The sequence below is a fragment of the Gekko japonicus genome, unplaced genomic scaffold (assembly GCF_001447785.1).
Source record: "Gekko japonicus isolate JY-2015 unplaced genomic scaffold, Gekko_japonicus_V1.1 scaffold760, whole genome shotgun sequence".
Classification (NCBI taxonomy): Eukaryota; Metazoa; Chordata; class Lepidosauria; order Squamata; family Gekkonidae; genus Gekko; species Gekko japonicus.
The window spans coordinates 598516-621026 of NW_015169798.1; the positions used below are offsets into that span (position 1 = coordinate 598516).

At 42.9% G+C, this 22511-nt stretch overlaps 1 protein-coding gene across 2 annotated transcripts in view; it reads right to left on the reverse strand.

The window, feature by feature from the left end:
- Positions 1-527: 527 nt before the first annotated feature.
- LOC107115387 (gamma-aminobutyric acid receptor subunit rho-2) overlaps positions 528-22511 on the reverse strand; it is a 70932-nt gene continuing 48948 nt past the window's right edge. The window contains exons 5-9 of one of the 2 annotated variants that reach the window (XM_015417082.1): positions 16034-16116; positions 8993-9133; positions 6735-6887; positions 5763-5827; positions 528-1366 (exon numbers count right to left, since the gene is read on the reverse strand). In XM_015417082.1, coding sequence (XP_015272568.1) covers positions 1058-1366; positions 5763-5827; positions 6735-6887; positions 8993-9133; positions 16034-16116 — 751 coding nt within the window. In that variant the 3' untranslated portion in view covers positions 528-1057. Of the gene's footprint in view, positions 1367-5762; positions 5960-6734; positions 6888-8992; positions 9134-16033; positions 16117-22511 lie in introns of both variants that reach the window. The other variant, XM_015417081.1, reaches the window with a different exon arrangement.

The window sequence follows — 22511 nt, forward strand, 5'->3', positions numbered from 1 at the left end:
ACGATTTTACCACATTTCTTTGGACAGAATGCTTGCGAGGTGATTGGCATGTTGGGGAGGCATTATTTTGCCACTAAATCAGTAGTATTCTGGCTACTGATTTAACTTGCAGAAAAGTGGGTATGTGTGAGAATTCGAAGTTCAACCTGACCACAAGGGCAAGTAATAAAGCAAAAGGTCCACTAGGGTGAGTAATTTTATATAACAATTTAAATGTTTGGCTAGAAACCTGCCCCCCCCCCAGCTTGTTTGATTTTGCTTGCACACTATAAAAGCAATGTGATTCAGCAGTAGCATAATAGGACCTGCCCTTTTCAGGATCTCTTATGAACAAAAGAACAAACGAGAAGCCATGTTGGATCAGGGCAGTGGCCTATCCAGTCCAGCACTCTGTGTCACACAGTGGCCCAAACCCAGGTGCCATCAGGAGGGCCACCAGTAGGGCCATAATTCCAGAAACCCTCCCACTGTTGCCCCCCAAGCACCAAGAATACAGAGCATCACTGTCCCAGACATAGTGTTCCATGTTCCATCTATATGTTGTGGCTAATAACCACTGATGGACCTCTGTTTCAACAGTCACCAGAAGCAACTAGGCAGATGATCTGGAGTGATGCCCTATAGTCTATATTGTTCACAGGTCTCGTCTGTTCTGTATGGTGAGAATGTTCCAAATGAACACTTTCCCCATAAAATGTAAGAATTTCCCACTATTTCCACAGTAGCAGTTAAATTAACAGAGCAGAGCAGATCTCCTCCTCCTCCACCACATCTCTTATTGTTGAAGAGTTGACTTGGCAATCTTAAGAGCTATTGCGGGTGCCCAGGATGCATGCAGCGCCGATGTCAAGAGGTTATAGTTTCAAGTATGAAAGATGAGACTGACATAAATTAAGAAATGATTGCAAGCAGTAATTAAATGGCACAAGTGATCAGTATCCAATACAAGTTTGTGAAGTGCAGTGCTTTCATGTTCCAAAGGTACAACAGGAGAGATAGATTTGTCACCTATTTCTCTCTTGTAAATGACTCCTGGCTCTCCACTGCTTCTGTATATTCAGCAGAAGACAGACCAATATACCAAGTTAAAAAATATATAGGTGCCTGGGAATATTAACCTTGAGTAGTTATCAATAACATGAGTGTTCTGGATGATACGAAGGCTCACATATCCCTTGAGCCCTTTCTTCCTTGATGAATTAGACTCATTATTCATGGTCAAATGGATCACCATCTTGTCTTGCTTATCCTCCTCAGGCACTATTTGGCCTCTTGCATATCTTTCTAGGCTGCTGACATCTGAATCACTGTAGGTACCATCGAGCAGTACAGTTTTCGTAGAAGATATTCCACATGTACATGGAAACTGGAGAAAAGGAAATACAATAAAAAAGAGTTACTGAAAGATCATGGTTTTCTCCCGCTTCATTTAATTAGGAGCTGGCTCCCTATGTGGTCATGCTAATCCATGGTTCAGTAACCTGGAGGCTAGATTACACTGCTGTTGAAGACTATCTGGAAACTTCAGTTGGTGCAAAACGCAGCAGCCCGGGGGGCTAGCCAGTGGGATTCTGTTACGTCTGTTCTAAGATGTCTTGACTGGCTGCCTATTCATTTCTAAGTGTAATTCAAGGTGATGGTGCTCGATTTAAAGCCCTTAACCTTGGGCTCACGTATTTATTTATTCATTTAAAACATTTTAACGCTCCTTTCCATTTAATGAGGCTCCACAAGGAAGCGAACGTACCAACATTAAAACCATTAAAATATAGTTAAAATATAAAATTCAATTAAAACATATAAGCAAACACTCTAGAAGGAGGGCAAAAAACTGTTATTGGGGGTATATCAGATGAAACAAAAAAAGTCTTCACCCGCTGGCAAAAGACACGGATGGAGGGAGACAGACAAATCTTCCTGGGGAGGGGCTTCCAAGGGGCCATGATGGAGAAGGCCCTTTCTTGGGTCATCACTCATCTAGCCTCTACTTGAAAGACTGCCACTTCCCTCATGTTCCTGTTTACATCTTGTTCCTTCTCAGAAGTCCTACTGTCAGTGCCCCTTCTGTCTAAGGCACATTTCACAACCACCTAGTCTCTGGCTCTTTCATGGCTTCCTCATGCTTGTGGAACAGCTGCCTGGAAGGGGCTTCTAAACACCTGGGTCTCCAGTGAGGCTGTAAAATATTTACTCCAGAGAGCGTTCAGTAGTCTGAGCAAAGAGGGAATATCCTGCTAGTAGGGCATAAGGTGTTTTTAGATTGGTAAGTTGCTCAGGAGAAAGGTAGGCATATAAATATTTTAATTTAAAAATAGCATGAGACAAATAAATAAATAATACAGGGGTGTTTTTGCAACATGTGTTAACCTTGCATCAGCAGATCATGTCATTGTAGAACTAATCTGTGGTTTCCTTTACTCTCTGCTATTCAAAAGATACATCAAGACCGTTTGCTTGGGCCCCAATGAAGTTTGCAGTGCAGATCCTGCAGTCCATCTGCACTGGCTATGCAAACAGAAGCCTGCTGCTGTGTTTGGTTCTGACTTGCTAGATTTGAGTGTCCATGTGTGAGATATGAGAGTTTCTCTTTTTTTTTTTTTTTTTTTTTCATTATTGGTTTCTCCTTCCTTGGAGGTTTTCTTTTTTTTTTTTAAATATTTATTTTCAGTTTTCCATCATACATTCATTTCCACTTAATATAGATTTACATTTGGGGGTTTACAAGTTTATCTCAAACCACATTATGGCTTTGTGCCATTTCTGATTAAATTTATCTTCTAGTTTTCCAGCCATCAACATGTTCAACTTATCCATTTCTATTATCTCAAAAAGTTTATCAGTCATTTCATCCCTAGTTGGTATAATATCTGATTTCCAGTTTTTCGCGATACATATTCTTGCCATTGTTATTAGATATGTAATAACACATTTTTCGTTGTATTTAATGCCATTAGGTATAATGTTTAATAGAAAGATTTCTGGGTGTAAAGGTAAATCTATTTTTGTGATATCCTTTATCAACTGTCTAGTGGTTTTCCAGAATCTTTGGATTTTATCACAATTCCACCAAATATGTAGGTGTGTTCCTTTGTTATTTTTGCACCTCCAACAGTTTCCAGATGCGGTTGCGTAACATTTTTGCAACCTATCTGGCGTCCAGTGCCACCTATAATTCATTTTTATTATGTTCTCTTTATAAGGTATTGATCTTAATAATTTGATTGATTTCCAAGATTTTTCCCATTCTTCTCTCTGAAGCTTACGCCCCAGATCTCTTTCCCATTTAATCATAAATGGTTTCTCCCATTCAGCTGTTAGCTCTTCTTCTAGTAGAAATTTATAAATTTTCCCGATCTGTTTTTCTGTCTCCCGCAACCAAAGTTTATCTAATTGTATATCTGTGTCGTAAAATCCAGTTTTTTTATCTCTTGTATATCTTGAGATTAATTGATTCTTTTCCCAAATTGAAAGGTTTACATGCATTTCTTGTAGTGTTTCCCAACTTTTAAGTTCATTCTGATCACCTAATAGATTCTTATATGGTATGGTCTTTCCTTCCGTCATTAACGTTGGCATCACAAATGCTTCTATAGGAGAGATCCACTTAGGTATTTTCACGTAATTTTTCCCTTTTATTTGTCTCCAAACTTGCATCAAGGGCCCCCTTATTGTGTGATTTGTGAAGGTCTTTTGTGGCTTATCTATATTATACCACATATAGGCATGCCAGCCCATGGGTAGGTCATGACCTTCAAGCTTTAATACCTTTTTATCTTCCATTAGGGCCCAATCTTTTATCCAGCCCAGTGCTGCTGCCTGATAGTACAGATCCCAGTCCGGGAGACTTAGTCCAGCTCTCTTTTTATGTTCTCTCAACAGTTTTAGTTTTATTCTTGCTTTTTTCCCTTGCCAAATGCATTTTCTTGTCAACTTATTTAACTCTTCAATAAACTTTTTATTTTTAAGGATTGGAAGACATTGTATTAGAAAAATAATACGCGGTAACACATTCATTTTGATCATGGCAATTCTTCCCATGAATGAAATTTGTAGATCTTGCCATTTTTGTATATCTTTTTTAATTTCCTCTAAAGTTAGTTTATAGTTATTTTCGTACAAGTCATTGTTATTATTTGTAACATTAATACCCAAGTATTTCACCTTTTTTACTATCTCTAAATTAGTATTTTCTTGTAATTCTCTTCTATCTTCTTTTGTACAGTTTTTTGTTATCAGTTTCGTTTTATTCATATTTATTTTGAGGCCTGATACCTTTCCATATCGCTGTATTATTTGTAGCAAGATCTTAATCGTAGTCATAGGTTCTTCCAAGATATAAACCAAATCGTCAGCAAAGGCCAATAGCTTGAAGTTTTCACCTTTTAGTTTGAGACCCTTTATGTCTTCATTTGATCTCACTATTTCATTTAACGTTTCTAAACAAAAGATGAATAATAGAGGGGACAGTGGGCACCCTTGTCTTGTCCCCTTTTCAATGGGGATTCTTTGGGTCAAATCTCCATTTACTATAATCTTCGCCCATTGTTCATGATAAATTGACTCTATCATATTCATAAATAGGCTTCCACAGTCCCAGTGTTTTAATTTTAATTTCATAAAGTCCCAATTTACGTTATCGAAGGCTTTCTCCGCGTCGAGAAACATTAATGCCAACTTTTTCCCTGGATGCATTTCGTAGTATTCAATACTATCCACTATAATCCTTATGTTCCTCTTGATTTGTCTTCTTGGAAGAAAGCCCGCTTGATCATGATGTATAATTTGGGACAAAACTTTTTTGAATCTATTTGCTATTATAGTCGCAAAGATCTTATAATCGACATTTAGTAAAGAAATTGGTCTATAATTCTTTATTTCCAAGCTTTCCGTGTTTGGCTTATGGATTAGTGTGATCAATGCCTCATTCCATGACTGTGGTACTTTTGATGTTTCTAAGATACTCTTTAGAAGATCTTTATATAGTGGAGTTATTTCATTTTCTATTATTAAGTATAATTCTATTGTTAATCCATCCGGGCCTGGTGATTTCTTCTTCTTCTGCTTTTTCAACGCTTCCATTATATCACACATAGTAATTGTTTCATTTAAAGTTAATCTTTGTGCCTCTGTAAACTTTAATGTGTTATGTTTCTTCAAGTATTCTTGGATTTCGTTCTCGTCTGTTTTTTCTTGTTTATAAAGTTTTGCGTAGAAATTTTCCACCACTTTTTTTAATTTATCATTCGTGTATACTGTTTCCAAGTTTTCATTCTTGAGTGCAGAGATTGTGAGATATGAGAGTTTCTCCTTTGCACTTGATACAGGAGACAATAACAGGATGCATGTCACCCACGTATCTGCTCTTGCCAACTCTAATTTGTGAACCTGAGTGCATTTTCTTATCATGAGTTTCTACTATCACATTGGCTGAAGCTAGTTTTAAAATGTACATCTGACTGTGGTAGGGGCTACACAGTAATTAACTGCATTGAGACAAACATAGGAAAGTACCTTACTGAATTTTCCTCTTACCCTCCCTGTATTGTTCCTGCCAAAATCCCAGCCTGCAGTTTTCCCCAGTTCTGATATTAATTTCCTGCCCTCTGTTGTTTCTACTATGATCTGCTCCTGCTTTTCGTTGTTAGAGCTTTGATATGAACAAAAATTGTTCATATAAACAGACATATGAGCACCGGAGTTTTCTCCCTCACATTCACAAACCTCTAATATATTCCAAAGAGGTATGCAGAAGTGTCTCTCACCTTCTCTCGCAGCTTCCGCTGCTTTCGCTCTTGCACTGTGGTCAGGTAGTTCACTGCCGCATACTCTATGACTGAGAGGAAGACAAACACAAAACTGACCCAGAGGTAAATGTCCACAGCTTTGATGTAAGAAACCCGAGGCATGGAGGCATTGACACCCGTGATGATAGTCGACATGGTCAGCACCGTTGTTATTCCTGCAAAAGCCATGCACAAGGATTTACTACATGCATCAACACATGACAAGTATGAGGCTTAATTTGAACCCAGGCTAATAGCAGAAGCACCTGTTTTCAAAGCCATCACTCAGTGTGGTGCGTAGAAAATAATAATGAAAGCTAGATTGCCTTTGAGCATGTGCAGAATGCCTTTTCCCTTTTCGTTAACTAGCTCAAGCAAATGCTGCACATATCAAATTAAAAGGGAAGGCTTCCAGATGAATGCCCTATAAGTAAACATAAGCCCCACCCCTTATATTTTACCAAACAAATACTGATAAATAAGGAAAAACAGAGTTTAGTTTCAACGTTAATTGCTGTTCTTCCTGTATCTCTCCTCATTTCAGGCTACAGAATGCAGTAATTAGCCATGAAGTGAGAGGGATTGTCTATAATTCTTCATCAGGATGAATTGTTTGTGTGCATGTGTGAAAATTTACTTTGAGTAACTAGGATTGCCAGGTCCCCCTGGCCACCAGTGGGGGATGGGGGGTAGGGTTGCCAGCTCCAGACTGGGAACATCCTGGAGATTTGGGGGTGGGACCTAGGGAGGTCAGGAACCTCAGTGGGGTACAACGCCATAAAGCCCACCCTCCAAAGCATCCATTTTCTCCAGGGGAACTGTTTCTGTAGTCTGGAGATGAGCTGTAATTCCAGGGGATCTCCAACTCCCACTTGGAGGCTGGCATCCCTATGAATAAACCTTTATAAATGGTTGTTGCTTCACAGTGTAAAGAAAAATAACCATTCTCACCCAAGGAAACTCTTGCAGGCACAGCTCTGCGGTCTATCCAGAAGGACACCCAGGACAACATGACCATAAGAGTTGCAGGAAAGTATGTTTGGAGCAAGAAGAAGAAGATATGGCGACGTAAAGTGAAGCTAATGTAAAGGCGATTGTACCAGCCTGTTGGGAGGGAAGCATAAAAGTGAGAAGCAAACCTCCTTACGGAGGTGAAAGCAAGAATAGTGAAACATATGCACAGTGAAAAGAATAAGGCCAGAAAAGGGAAAGGGGTGGTACTAGAGGAAAGACATTAGAAAAGAACGACGGGGAAATCAAATGATAAAACACTGCCAACATTACATTTAATTATCCTTCACAAAACACTTTTATCCATATTTTATTTACATATAGCATTATTGGCATTACCAAAAAATGAGAATTTTACAAATATTGCTTTAGAAATTTACTTACCTATTAAGCTGTCTGGATTGATATGTATCATTACTTTGATCTTCTAAAAACTGTTGAACTATATGTAATTACTAGGAATAGTAATTATGTAGTTATGTATTACTAGGAATAAGGCCCGTTGAGGAAATAAATACAATGAGCTCTAGAAAGAGGCTCTGGGCGGGTGCCTTGGCCTTGGGCACTCAGTGTCAATTTGCTGTGGTGACCTCAGCAGCATATAATGACACAGAGTCCACCATTTTCTCCAAGGGAACTGATCTCTGCCATCTGAAGAGCAGTTGTAATTCTGAGTGCTCTCCAGCCCTCACCTGGAGATTGGCAGCAGTAGTACCCCAGGAGGAAATGGCTGGTTTGGAGGGTGCAGCCTATGGCATTGTACCTGTTTGAGGTCCCACCCCTCCTGAAACCCCACCTCTCCAGGCTCCACCTCTCAAATCTCTAGGAATTTCCTAACCTGGAGTTGGCAATCCTATCTCCTTCCCAGCCAACCATCAGCCTACCATTATCTGCCCCTCTGACTTCAGTTTTCCATCTCCTCCCCCCTCCCTCCTGGAGAGCAGTTGTAATTCTGAGTGATCTCCAGCCCTCACCTGGAGATTGGCAACAATTGTTACCCAGGAGGAAATGGCTGGCTTGGAGGGTGGAGTCTATGGCATTGTACCTGTCTGAGGTCCCACCCTTCTTCAAACCTCACCCTCTCCAGGCTCCACCTCTCAAGTCTCCAGGAATTTCCCAACCTGGAGTTGGCAACCCTATCCCCTTCCCAGCCAACCATCAGCCTAGAATTATCAACCTCCCCTGATTTCAGCTTTCCATCTCTCCCTCCCCACCTGCAGCCTGCACCGTGCTCTGAAGCCCTGACTGCTACATCACACTGGCTGTCATAGGAAGGCCATCTCAGCGGGGTATAAGGACACAGAGTCCACCATTTTCTCCAGGGGAACTGATCTCTGCCGCCTGGAAAGCAGTTGTAATTCTGAGTGATCTCCAGCCCTCACCTGATTGGAAACAATGGTTCCCCAGGAGGAAAAGAACAGTCTTTCTCTGCAGTGAGGACCAAAGCAGCTTACATCATTCTCCTCTCCCCCTTTTGATATGCACAACAACCCTGTGAGGTAGGTTAGGCTGAAAGTCTGTGACTGGTCCAAAATCACCCACTCAGCTTCCACAGCAAGAACCTGGTTCTGGCAAACCCTGTTCTGAAGTGCCAGACCACACTGGCTGTGGTATCGCCTGCTATCACAACTGAACTCCAGACAACAGATCTCTCTCTCCCCACTGGAGAAAATAACTGCTTTGGAGGGGGGACTCTATGGCATTCTATTCAGCTGAGGCCTCTCCCCTTCCCAAACCCTGGCTTCTGTAGACTGCACCACAAAATCTCCAGGAATTTCCCAGCCTGGAGCTGGCAACCCTAGTCAGGACTGGCCCCAATGGGTTCTTCACAAAGGCCTGTTAAGGGCCTCCTGGCTTTGCCTTTTTACTAACAGAACCAAGCTTGGTTGCCTAGCAAGAGCCACTGAGAGAAAAGTTAGTTCCACAGGAGCCAAGCAGGATAAGTGTCTTCCTCAGCAGAGACAGCCATTTTGGCAGTTATTCTGACAGGGAACAGTGGCTGAGGTGGCAGTGGGCGGGGAAGAGGAACTCTTGAGTGGCACGCACGTCACCCGGAAGTGACGGGAGGATGCCAGGCACGCTGGGGGCGGGGCCACGGCCATACAAGGGCCTTTTTTGGCCTTTCACTAAGCAAATGTGTAAGACTAGATTAATAAAGCGACAAAATGCAACAGAAAATTAGAACTAAACCCTGATACCTGTGCTACTGTAGAAAGCGAGTCTGGAGGTTGTATGAAATTTTTGTATCAAGAACTGAGATAAGGAAATCTTCTCATCTGTTTTCAGAGATTCATTCCCATTTTTCCAGTAGAGCATCAGATCTTCATCTGTGTAAGCATCTAGGGAAGAAGAGGAAGAGGATAGCAGAATGTAACCCTGTACAGTTCAGTACCAAAATAACAAAACTGACAGATGAAGTACTAACCCTGAAGAAAATGTGAGCTTGTTGGAAAGTGTGGTTATCAGTACTGATTAGATATTATACTAACACTTAATGAAGAACACTTAACTAAATTGGATTGTAATTAAGAATACAAGCAAATACCTGGGTGGGGGAGGGTTTTCCCTGAGATGAATATCTGATATTTACCTTCAGATTAAAACAGGTAGCATATTTGTTTCCTTTCCCCAGGGCAGGAAATCTTGGAAATCATAGGTGTCTGTCTTAGGGCATTTCCTTTCAGCACCCTCATCAAACTATAATTCCCAGGATTCTTTGAGGGAAGCCATAACAGTTACACTGATGTGTATTAATAATACATTTATACTATAGATATATCCAACATTGTTGAAATATGGCATTATTTGTACCAATAACAGAAAACAAATTAAACAGGAGCTTCCTATGTAGCATACACCAGCAACAATTACTCAGGGCCAAACTACACGTTACACTGCATGCAGGTCCACCATGCAGACTTGCAGCCATACTGCAGTGAGTTCCCAGTACAAACTCCATTTAAAAGAGCTGCAGGGGCCCAATTTGGATTTTGGCTTGGGAAATGGCACAGGGGGAGGGATTCCTGCCTCCATCCTGTATTGTTTTCCCAAGCCAAAACAGAAAGTTATTTGCCCATTTGCAGGGCTCCACATACATAGTGGGGCAAATAAAGTCCCCTGGCACCGTATCATCATGGAAAATTGGTACAAAGGAGAAGGCACAAATCCCTCCTTTCCCTGAGCCATAGTCCTGATCCAAACTCCCCCCCCCTCCCAGCAGTGCTTTTAAATGGCGTTCCCATTGATAAATCCTAGTTGCAATGTAGTTGAGTTCCATTGGCAGACTCGTATAAATGTGTAGTTTGGCCCTAGTCAACAAATCTTGGGGGAGGATTCAGAACTTTTAGGGACATTCAAGGTTTTAAGCAGCCCCTTTTCTCTTCTTGCAATGGCTTCTGGCAGCTAGCAGTTTTATACTTGCACTGACCATAAAATCCCAAATTCTAGATTTTGCCTCCAGAACATTAAAAAAGTACATGCCGAGTAAGAATGCCCCCCCCCAGAAGCGAAGACGAACAAAAATTATACGCATCTTCCCAAAAAGCTAAATATGTGTGATGAGTTTCTAGGAAGAAAACCAAAAAGAGGGCACTAAAATAGCAGTAAAGACTATTTCTTTATTTAAATCATTTATATGATGCAGAGACTTGCTCAAGGCAGCTCACAAAGTAAAACAAGATAAAACCATAAAAAACATAACATCAAACCACTAAAACCCCAGCCAATAAACATAGCATAAAAAATGGTAAAGGTTCCCTTTCTCGAAAGCCAGTCTAATCTGACTTTAGGGTTGCGGTGCTCATCTCCGTTTCAAAGCCAAAGAGCCAGCGCTGTCCGAAGACATTTCCGTGGTCATGTGGCCGGCATGACTAAACACCAAAGTGCACGGAACGCTGTTACCTTCCCACTGAAGTGGTACCTATTTATCTACTTGCAATTTTTTGCTTTCGAACTGCTAGGTTGGCAGGAGCTGGGGCCAGAGACAGGAGCTCACTCCATCATGCGGCACTCTGGTCTCAAACTGCTGAACTACTGACCTTCCACAGCCTGCAGTTCAGCATCTTAACCATAAAACTGCATAAATCCCAGAGCATAAAACATCTAGCGAGGGAGACACAGATTTCTCCAAAAAATGCCAAGCACGCTTATACTAAGAGCTTTTTTCCTATGTTTTCATATATCCTAAGCATGTCTATATTAATAAAGTCGTCTTGTTTGCGGTGCTGCTTTTATGTCCTAATGCTTTTACTTAGGGCTTCATGACATAAAATGATAATGTTGCGTACTTCGTGGGTGGGTGTGAATTAAAGATTGCTGTAGCCAAGTACTTAGACGAGTAGAGCCAGCACGTAGATGCAGCCGATTTTATCACTACCAAGATTCTGCATGTCAGCTGGACCATGGATTAGCAGGTCTGCTCAGAGGATTTATGGACAACAAAGCAAATAAGAGGCTCTTCCAGAGCCAGTGGCTGAGCCGTAACTTCCCTAATGCATATGTTGCTGGTGTACGACCTTTGTGCAGTGGCCCTCTTCCTCACCATCAGCACAGGGATGCCCTGATCAGAGGGCAGAGGGAAGTAGAATGTTTGACCTTTACACTATTCTCTCCATATCCAGTAATAAGACTTTCACTCTGCAAATGGCAGGCAAGGAGAGTTGTGTACTCTTTAACAGGTTGCTCTTGTGGTGTGAGATGTTCATACAGGCCAGAAATGGGCGGGAGCAATGCTCCCTCTAAGCTGTGGAGTCTTGTGAGCAAAAATTCTACTTTGTGAGCTACTGGCATTAAAGTTGTGAGCGAGCAATTTGACTACTGCATAAATTAGTGTTCTCTGGAGCCATCCTTCCTGAGCTAAAATAAAAATGTGTGAGCCAGAGGCTAAAAAACTGTGAGCTAGTGTAACTAGGCTTCCCAAGTCCCCCCGGGGGCGGGGAAAACCCCGCCCCAGAGGCCAGTTCCCCGCCGCCAGTGGATCGGGGCGTGGGGGGAACCCCACCCTGACGTGCGCGTCACCCGAAAGTGACGCGACCACTCCGGGCACGTTGGGGGCGGGGCCATTGTCATCCGAGGGAAAACTCTATGGTTTTCCCTCGGATGGTTGTGGCCCTGCCCCCTAACTTCACTTCCGGGTGATGTGCGCGCAGCGTGCGCGCACCGGTCGCCAGACGGGAGTCCCCCGCTGCAGCGATTTTTCATCTTGGCAACCCTAAGTGTAACCCATGCAGTTTTGTAGCTGTTAACAGTATACAGGGATCAGGCATGCCTGCTTTTGCCAATAGGTGGTGTTACAATTAACTCCTTTTCGCCCCCTCCTATACTTAGTTAATAGAGCATGCTCAGTGCTTGTAGCCTTCCCTAAAGGAGGCTGGGTATTCCCAGCAGCCAGCAGTTCAGCCTGGCCCAGGAAGAGGCAAGATCTTCAGAAGGCTGGAGAGAGGCCTGTATAGATTTTGCTGTGTTAAGGCCTGCCTTGAATTTTTGCAGGTAAATACTGTTAACTAATGTAATTATTAGAGATCCTTTCAAACAAATGTGAAGTTACTTCTTGGGAAGTTATTAAATGTTGGTTTGGAACTATTAAGATTCTTAATAGTAATTTCATATGATTGTGAAAATATGTAATTTTATAGTTATTGATCCTTTTAAAACTGTTGAAGTACATCTTCCTTAGCATTCTGTTTGTTAATGCAACCGAGCAGTTCAGCCTAGCCCAGAAAGAGGCAACATCTTCAGAAGGCTGGGGAGAGGCCTGTACAGATTTTGCTGTGTTAAAGCCTGCCATGAATTTTTGCAGGTAAATCCTGGATTCAACTGAGAAGAGCAGCAGCCTCCCAAGTACAGCCTGGAAACCTCATATGCTGTTCCAGTATCTGTGAGCTTACAATATATGGACCTACAATATATGCATTATCTATGTGCTTAGTATTTTTTCTGTTCTATGCATCCTTGTGGATGCTGAAGATATCTGTAACCAGTAGTATCCTGAAGATTCATTGCTATGAAGTAATAGCAACCAACAAAGAATAAATGAGGATTTATATGAAAACCTCCATGCTTTGTTTATATAAAGAGTTTATTTTGCTTCCAGTTTTGGTGTTCACCATGGCGGTCGTTTCTCCTGATCCTCCGGGAGAAGACTGCCAGAGCCCATGGTGAGGAGGGGGCATGATTGTCCGTGCCACCCCTGGAGCCTCCACAAGAGGCTCCCAGCCATGAGGCGCTAGGAGGCTCTTCCCCTGGCGAGCCTGCTGGTGAAGGGGGGCCTCTGCATGCCCTGAAGGTCCCGCTGCAGAGTGTCCCATATGGGAATTAGAAGCGCACACAGGAACAAGCGTTTCGTGGCCGAGTGACTGGAAAAGGAAACCAGATTTATCATTGAAATGTGAGTTGGAGTTTAAGTAAGAACCACCGAAAATTTAAGCGGACACCTACCCTTAGAAAGCGGGGGGGGGGACGACTCTCCCCCGATAAGAAAAACTAAGCGAACTTTCCGTGCATACAAAAAGGGGGGTGGAATACTGAAGCAAGATAGACTGAAATTAAAAGCATTTAAGAACTTACCAAGCTGTTTAAGGAGTATCAGAGACTGTGATAACTTTTATAAAAAGTAAACAATCTCAAACATGGCGCTCACGAGGAAGGATGAGAAAGACAAACAAGTAAAACCAAAGTTTCTTGCCAGAACTGTTGGTCCAGCGAGTCCTGCTCCTAGACAGGACACAACTACAGAGCTACAAAAGGTGCTGACAGAAGCACTGCGACCCCTGCTGGAACAAGTGATGGCAGTGCATAGCAAATTTGATGCACAGCAACTGCAACTGACTAAAATAGCTAAAAAAAACCCAGATAAAACTGAACAAAAAGTAAAAGAAGTGGATACCAACACCAAAAAGCTTAAAAAACAACTCCAGGTGATGGGAAAAAAGAGATTGATGGAGGAGTCTCAACTGTTACAGCTACAAATGGAGAGAGCAAGCTATGTCTTAAGATTTCAAAGTGTTCCTGAAGAAAAATCTGAGAATCTGAAACAGACTATGTGTGATACATTAGAAACTATGGCAGATATAAAAATGGACATACTACAAAGCGAAATAGATCATATCTAGATCTATAGATCATATCTAGAATTTACAAGAAAAAATAATCTGAAAGCTCTTATAATGTATTATTATAAATAAGTTTTATATTGCTGTTATATTGCTTTTTAAGAAGTCAGAAGTAGAGGTGTTTAAAGTTATATTACCAGCATAAATACATTCTTAGATGACCACATTCAATGACCTTGAATGGAATTATGAGCTAAAAGCTAAATTTGTTAAGCAATATGTATGACCACCATCTCTTGGGTTTTTAGTGGGCTTTTCTTTACTTTCTCCCATAGTATGTAGTTCCCTTCCCTAATTTCGTTGTAGTTTTAATAGTTTGTCATTTATAGAAAATGCAAATTAAAAAATCCCCTATGGGGGGCACAAAAAAAGAGTTTATTTTAAATGTTAAAGTGCATTGGTTGTATTGCCTCTGTTATGTCTGTGTTTAAGTATATGTGTAGTTGCAGCAGTTACACATTCTTAATAATCATAGGTGGGAGTTCCGCTGTCAAAACCGACTGAACCTGCCCACTCTCCCTGCAGATATTAGGACCTTAGTGGGTTACTCTAGCTCACACTAACTCAGCTTAGAGGGAACACTGGCGGGGAGTATTGAAGTGTGCAGACAAGGCTGGAATGTAAGGGCACCAATAGGGATTGAAAGGTAAAGTAGGCCCATGAGAGCCCAGCAGAAAGCACCATGCATGTATTGTTCATGTAAAGCCCAGACTGTACATTATAGGAGATTCATGGGTATCACTGAGCTGCATTTCCCACTATCTCCCCTGCAACATGTGCTGGGGGAAAGGTGATGGTATGTCATTGCAAGTGGCAACCAATAAAATAGGGCAGGGGATGTGATGTCATTGTGTCACATGTTTTTCACCTGTACATTAGTACTAGTAGGAAGACTAGCTGCACATTAGTCAGGAAGACCCGCGGAGGTGAAATGCACATTGGCAGCATACACAGGAACAGATCTAAAAGAATTGGGAAGATTCTGCCTGACAAAGCTATACATGAAACACGTAGGGGTTATACAATCATTAAGATTTTTTCCTTTGCATCATTTGTCTTTTCATCTTCGTTTTGCTGTGATGCAGGCCCCTCTTTTCTTCTTGGATGAGAGCAAGCAAACTGAAGCTTTATCTAGATAGTATGGAGATGCTGCTATTTGGGCCTCAGTTATCTTAAGGTGTGATGTTCATCCTGTTTTGGATTTGGTATACCGTCACGTTTACAATGTGAGGTAGTTCTGGATCCCACTTTGGTACTAGATAGATAGTGGCTGTGGCCAGGAGTGCTTTTTAACAACTTAGATTAATAAACTTTTTCTGGAGAAGTGTAGTTTGACCAGTTACAGTGGTCTGGTGGAATCAAAGTTGCATTATTGCAACACACTCTACTTGTGTCTGCCTTTGATCAATTCAAAGTGCCAGTGTTGATCTTAAAGAGGGCAATCCTAAGAACACACACCTGGGAATAATTCCTATTGATTAGATCTTTTTAGGATTCTGAGTAGACTTGTTTAGGATAGCACTGTAAGAGTCTTAAGTGCTTTGGAACCAACTGAAGAACCACGTTATATAAATGAGTCTAGCATTCCTGGAGAAGTCCATAGGACTCCACTGGCAGAGCTTTCCCAAGTGGCTACATAAGACAGGACCACCTCAGGGATGTGAATGAGATATGGAACTTTCTTATATCTGGCACCTTCCCTTTTGTCTTTTAGGAAGATCATTCTTTCCTGTAGGGCTTTTGGTTTACATTTATCAGTGCGGGTTTGGGATCGTTGTAATTACTGATTACAATAATTGTTGATTACAATTGTAATTATTAATCTTGGATTTTTGCTGTTATATCGATGCTGATTTTCAGATGTTGAGGGCTTTCATTTTATTACTTGGTCTCTGTTTGCTGAAAGAAACCTTATCCAGACTTCTGTCCTCTGATACTTCATGTTAAATTAAATCCTAAAATACTACAGTAATTCTTACGCTACATGACCATGGACAAATACCATGGATCGGATGGCTTTGTTCACACATACATTTTCCAACAATTTAACCAATTCAACAATTTAAATTAACTAGTAATTGAACAGTCGTGTAAGAAAGAGTTGTAGGGGAAAATGTGAATTCTACGTACAGCTTTCCAGCTCCAGAGAACAGGTTTGGGAATCTAGTGGAAACCGGCTAAAGTCCATGTTGCACATTGCTGTTACTGTGATCCTAGAAATTCCAAAAGACATCATCAGTTTTGGATATTTACAGGCAGGCACAGGTACATACACACACTGAAAGGCTGTGAATTTGAAATGATTGAATTGATATATTAATACACTGAAACATCAATCACATATAAAAAATTGCCCTTCCCCAATTAACTGGTGAGGTTGAGATGAAAGGCACAACACTAATAGATCAGCTACCTCTTCCTGTGTCATGTAATATGGAAAAAATATGGCTTTTTTAACAATTAGTATCATATGGAAGAAATATTTTCCATTTCTAGATAGAGCCACTATAAGTTTCATTCTAGTAATCAGAACCAGCTGCAAAAGAAGCTGATAGTACTCAACAGGGATGAAGACAGATGTATTAGAAAAAGAAAAACAGCTCTGTGACAGTACCCTAGGGTTAGGCACCACCCCAAGGTTTCTCCACTAGGTCAGGTAAGCACTCTATTTCATTCTAAGATACCTTTACACGACTAACCATTTACGAAGGTGGAAAGCCAGTAGGGGAGCAGGGACTACCCAGTGTTTTGCAGAGAGTGCCACCCACTGGGTGGAAATCATGGGGGTGTGCTTGCTGCATGAAGCTCTTGGCTCTCAGGGAGCTGGTTTGTCCCCTTGAGGCTAGGGTTGCTGACCTTGCTGCTGTTTCCCAGAGAGTTGAATTGCCAGCTGATGCTCCGACTCTGCGGCACCCCTTCCACATTTGGGGGGATTTTTTTTCTTGAATTCAGATCTGATCCTCCCCATGTGTGCACACTTCCTTTGGAAAGGGGTTGTGTGGCCGTGTTGTCATGTACTTCATCAGCGAAAGAACAGTAACATTATAACATAACATTGTAAAAAAGGGGATGGATGTATCGTGGGGAACAGCATGGTTGCTGCCATTTCAAAGGTCCTCTGCTCCAACTTAGTCAGCAACTAAGGAAATGGTTGATGATCGTCAAACTGAAGACACCAATTCATAACACTGTTATTCAATAATTATGAAGCACACTAAATGTGTCATCATGTAGTTTGTCAGTGATGGAACCTCCTTTTTTGCATATGCAGTAATGTTATAACATCCTAAAATAGTAAAAAAAAAAAAAAAAAGGGCTGGATGTATTGTGGGGAACAGCATGGTTGCCGCCATTTCAAAGGTCTCCTGCTCCTCCTTAGTCGCCAACTAAGGAAATGGCTGGCAATTGTCAAGCTTAGCTGAAGTTAACATATCTGTAACATGACAGGGATTCCCAGTGTGGTGTCTGTGGGATCCATGTTGGCCACCAGTATTGTTCCTGGTACTCAACATATGTTTTTTTTTGTAGATAGGCAGGGCCAGGTAGGGCATTTGCCCAGGACAGTTTATTATTGGCCACTGGAGATCTGATTGTCTGGGCAGATTTTTTAAAAGTTGCTTTGACAGCAGCTGCTACCATAGCACAAGGATCTTCACTACATGACTATAGGAAAGCTGTTGGGGGGGGGCGTGGCGTTAGCAGGGAAGATGGAGGACACCTTTTAGAGCAGCTCCCAGACTCTTCACCCCCTCATGGATCACTGCCTTGTCGTGGCGAGGGGGCTTGCACGGTTCGATGAAGCTGTGGGCTATGCCGTGAAGGGCCACCCAAGACGGACAGGCCACAGCAGAGAACTCAGACCAAGTGTGATCCCCTGGAGAAGGTAATGGCAACCCACTCCAGTATCTTTGCCAAGAAAACCCCATGGACAGTATCAAAAGGCTAAAAGATATGACGCCGGAAGATGAGCCCCTCAGGTCGGAAGGTGTCCAATATGCTACTGAGGAAGAGCAGAGGGCAAGTACAAGTAACCCCAGAAAGAGTGAAGCGGCTGGGCCAAAGCCGAAAGGACCCTCAGTTGTGGATGTGTCTGATGGTGAAAGGAAAGTCCAATGCTGCAAAGAACAATACTACATAGGAACCTGGAATGTAAGATCTATGAATCAAGGTAAGCCTGACGTGGTCAAAAATGAGATGGCAAGACTGAACATCGATATCCTAGGAATCAGTGAACTAAAGTGGACAGGAATGGGCGAATTTAACTCAGAAGACCATTATATCTACTACTGTGGCCAGGAATCTCGTAGAAAAAATGGTGTGGCCTTTATAGTCAACAAGAGAGTGCAAAAGGCAGTACTGGGATACAATCTCAAAAATGACAGAATGATTTCTGTCCGATTCCAAGGCAAACCATTCAACATCACAGTAATCCAAGTCTATGCCCCAACCACTGATGCAGAAGAGGCTGAAGTAGACCGGTTCTATGAAGACCTACAACACCTCCTAGAACTAACACCAAAAAATGATGTCCTCATCATCATAGGGGACTGGAATGCTAAAGTAGGAAGTGAAAAGGTAACTGGAATAACAGACAAGTTTGGCCTTGGAAAGCAAAATGAAGCAGGGCAAAGGTTAACAGAGTTTTGTCAAGAGAACACACTGGTCATAGCGAACACCCTTTTCCAACAACCTAAGAGGCGACTCTACACATGGACATCACCAGATGGGCAACACCGAAATCAGATTGACTATATAATTTGCAGTCAAAGATGGAGAAGCTCTATCCAGTCAGTAAAAACAAGACCTGGAGCTGACTGTGGTTCAGATCATGAGCTACTCATTGCAAAATTCAGACTTAAACTGAAGAAAATCGGGAAAACCATGAGGCCATTCAGGTTTGACCTAGATCACATCCCTGATGAATATACAGTAGAGGTGAAGAATAGATTCAAGGGTCTGGATTTGATAGATAGAGTGCCTGAAGAACTATGGACAGAGGTTCGTGACATCGTACAGGAGGCAGCAATCACCACCATACCAAAGAAAAAGAAATGCAAGAAAGCAAAATGGCTTTCTGATGAGGCTTTACAAATAGCAGAGGAAAGAAGGAAAGCGAAAGGCAAAGGCGAAAAGGAAAGATTTACCCAACTGAACGCAGATTTCCAGAGAACAGCAAGGAGAGATAAGGAGGCCTTCCTGAATGAACAGTGCAAAGTAATAGAAGAAAACAATAGAATGGGAAGGACTAGAGATCTCTTCAAGAAAATTGGAGAAATCAAGGGAGCGTTCCATGCAAAGCTGGCCATGATAAAGGACAAAAACGGTAGGGACCTAACAGAAGCAGAAGAGATTAGGAAAAGATGGCAAGAATACACAGAAGAACTATACAAGAAAGACCTCAATGTCCTTGACAAACACGACGGTATAATCACTGACCTTGAGCCAGACATCCTGGAATGTGAAGTTAAATGGGCCTTAGAAAGCATTGCTAACAACAAAGCTAGTGGAGGTGATGGTATTCCAGCTGAGCTATTCAAAGTCTTAGAAGATGATGCTGTTAAAGTGCTGCACTCCATTTGCCAGCAAATTTGGAAAACGCAACAGTGGCCACAGGATTGGAAAAGATCAGTATACATTCCAATCCCAAAGAAGGGCAACGCCAAGGAATGTTCAAACTATCGCACAATTGCACTCATATCACACGCTAGCAAGGTCATGCTCAAGATCCTACAAGCTAGGCTTCAACAGTACGTGGATAGAGAACTACCAGAAGTACAAGCTGGGTTTCGAAGAGGTAGAGGAACTAGAGATCAAATTGCCAACATTCGCTGGATTATGGAGAAAGCAAGAGAGTACCAGAAAAATATCTACTTCTGCTTCATTGACTATGCTAAAGCTTTTGACTGTGTGGATCACAACAAACTATGGCAGGTCCTTAAAGAGATGGGAGTACCAGACCACCTCACATGTCTCTTGAGAAACCTGTATAAGGGCCAAGAAGCGACAGTTAGAACCGGATACGGAACAACTGATTGGTTCAGCATAGGAAAAGGAGTACGACAAGGATGTATACTGTCACCTTGCTTATTTAATATATATGCAGAGTACATCATGCGAAATGCTGGCCTGGATGAATCACAAGCGGGAATTAAGATTGCTGGGGAAAAGATCAACAACCTCAGATATGCAGATGATACCACTCTAATGGCAGAAAGTGAAGAGGACCTAAAGAGCCTCTTGCTCAGGGTAAAAGAGGAGAGCGCAAAAGTGGGTTTGAAGCTCAACATCAAAAAAAGTAAGATCATGGCATCCGGCCCCATCACTCCTTGGCAAATAGAAGGTGAAGTCGTGGAAGTAGTGACAGACTTCACGTTCCTGGGATCCCAGATCACCGCAGACTGTGACTGCAGCCATGAAATTAAAAGATGTCTGCTCCTTGGGAGGAAAGCGATGGCGAACCTAAACAGCATGATAAAAAGTAGAGACATCACCCTGCCAACAAAAGTCTGCATGGTCAAAGCAATGGTATTCCCAGTAGTCATGTATGGCTGCGAGAGTTGGACTATAAGGAAGGCCGAGCGACGAAGAATAGATTCTTTTGAACTATGGTGCTGGAGAAGACTCTTGAGAGTCCCTTGGACTGCAAGAAGATCAAATCAGTCAATCCTAAAAGAAATCAACCCTGACTGTTCCCTGGAAGGCCAGATAATGAAACTAAAGCTCAAATACTTTGGCCACCAAATGAGAAGGGAGCACTCACTGGAGAAGACCCTGATGCTGGGAAAGATTGAAGGTCAAAGAAGACGGAAACGGCAAAGGATGAGATGGTTAGACAGTGTCATCGATGCAACGAACATGAAATTGAGCCAACTTCAGAGGACGGCGGAAGACAGGAGGGCCTGGCGGGAGCTGGTCCATGGGGTCGCAAAGAGTCGGACTCGACTGTGCGACTGAACAACAACAACAGACTCTTCAACCCAATCCTCCAACATCACCCAAACCTAATCAGCAATCCAGCTTTCTGAGTATGGGAAAGACTGGTCAACACAAGGACAACCTACAACTGACAGAGAAAAAGCTGCTTCCCACTTTTCTGAGCATGAAACAAATGTCAGCCATTTCTCCTTCATCTCCAAGCCTGGCCTCTCAACAAAAGATGGCTGCCAGAGCAGGAGCCTCAGATTCTCAACAGGATACCCTTACTAAGAAAGACTTCACAGACTCTCTCAAGGCATTTAAAACAGAGATTTTGGGTTAAAACATGAAATGGCTGAGTGATTAAAAGAGTCTGGCGAAGCAAGCTATGATGCAGCAGCAGCAGAACTGGAAGCAGGAGATGGCCAGTTCCACTGAGGGCCTGATGGAAGCCCTCTGGGGGCTTGATTTGGCCCCCGGGCTGCATGTTTGGCACCCCTGCTCTAGAAGATGATTACATTCACTCTGACCCCCCCTCCCATCTAGTTACTGAACTGAGCACAGGTTTTCACAATTAGCCAATTAACACAGTCTTGAATCCAGCCTTGAAAGAGATAAAGATGGTTATCTATGAGGAGGCCTGATTATGAATACCTGCAAGCCGGAGGAGACCTACTCTTATTCACATTAACCCTTGGGTGAAATTAGGGTGCTTTGCCTCACAGATATAATGAACTAGCAGTAAAGCCCGTTGTGAAAGCAATACAACGGGATCTAGGAAGAGGCTCTGGGGCAGTGCTCTGGCTTTGGGCAAACAGTGTCAATTTGCTGTGGTGACCTCAGCAGGGTATAATGACAGAGTCCACTGTTTTCTCCAGAGGAACTGATCTCTGCTACCTGAAGAGCAGTTGTAATTGTGTGTAATCTGTAGCCCTCACCTGGAGATTGGCAACAATTGTTACCCAGGACAAAATGGCTGGTTTGGAGGGTGGAGTCTATGGCATTCTACCTGTCTGAGGTCCCACCCCTCTGCAAACCCCACCCTCTCCAGGCTCCACCCCTCAAATCCCCAGGAATTTGTCAGCATGTAGTTGGCAACCCCATCTCCTTCCCAGGTAGCCACCAACCTACCATTATCTGCCCCTTTGACTTCAGCTGACTTCTGCCCTCCCTTCTGCAGAGCAGTTGTAATACTGAGTGCTCTCCAGCCCTCACCTGGAGATTGGCAACAATGGTTCCCTATGTGAGATTGACTGGTTTGGAGGGTGGAGTCTATGGCAGTGTACCTGTCTGAGGTCCCACCCCTCCTCAAACCTCACCCTCTTCAGGCTCCATCCCTCAAGTCTCCAGGAATTTCCCATCTGGAGTTGGCAACCCTATCAGGACTGGCCCCAATGTGTTTTCTCCCAAAGGCCAAAGTAGGTGACAGGACCAAGCTTAGTTGCCTACCAACAGGCACTGAGGGGAATGTAGGGTTGCCAGCTCTAAGGAGGGAAATACCTGGAGGTTTGGGGGGTGGATTCTGTAGAGGGCCGGGCGACGGAGGCATCGGCCTTCTGTCGCCCGCCTTGCCCCCCCAATCTCGGCCCGGGCACCCGCGGCTCCCACCAGCGGCCGCCCGACTCCAGACTCCCCCGCGGCCACTCCAGCCAGGCGACGGAGGCATCGGCCTTCCATCGCCTGCCTCGCCCCC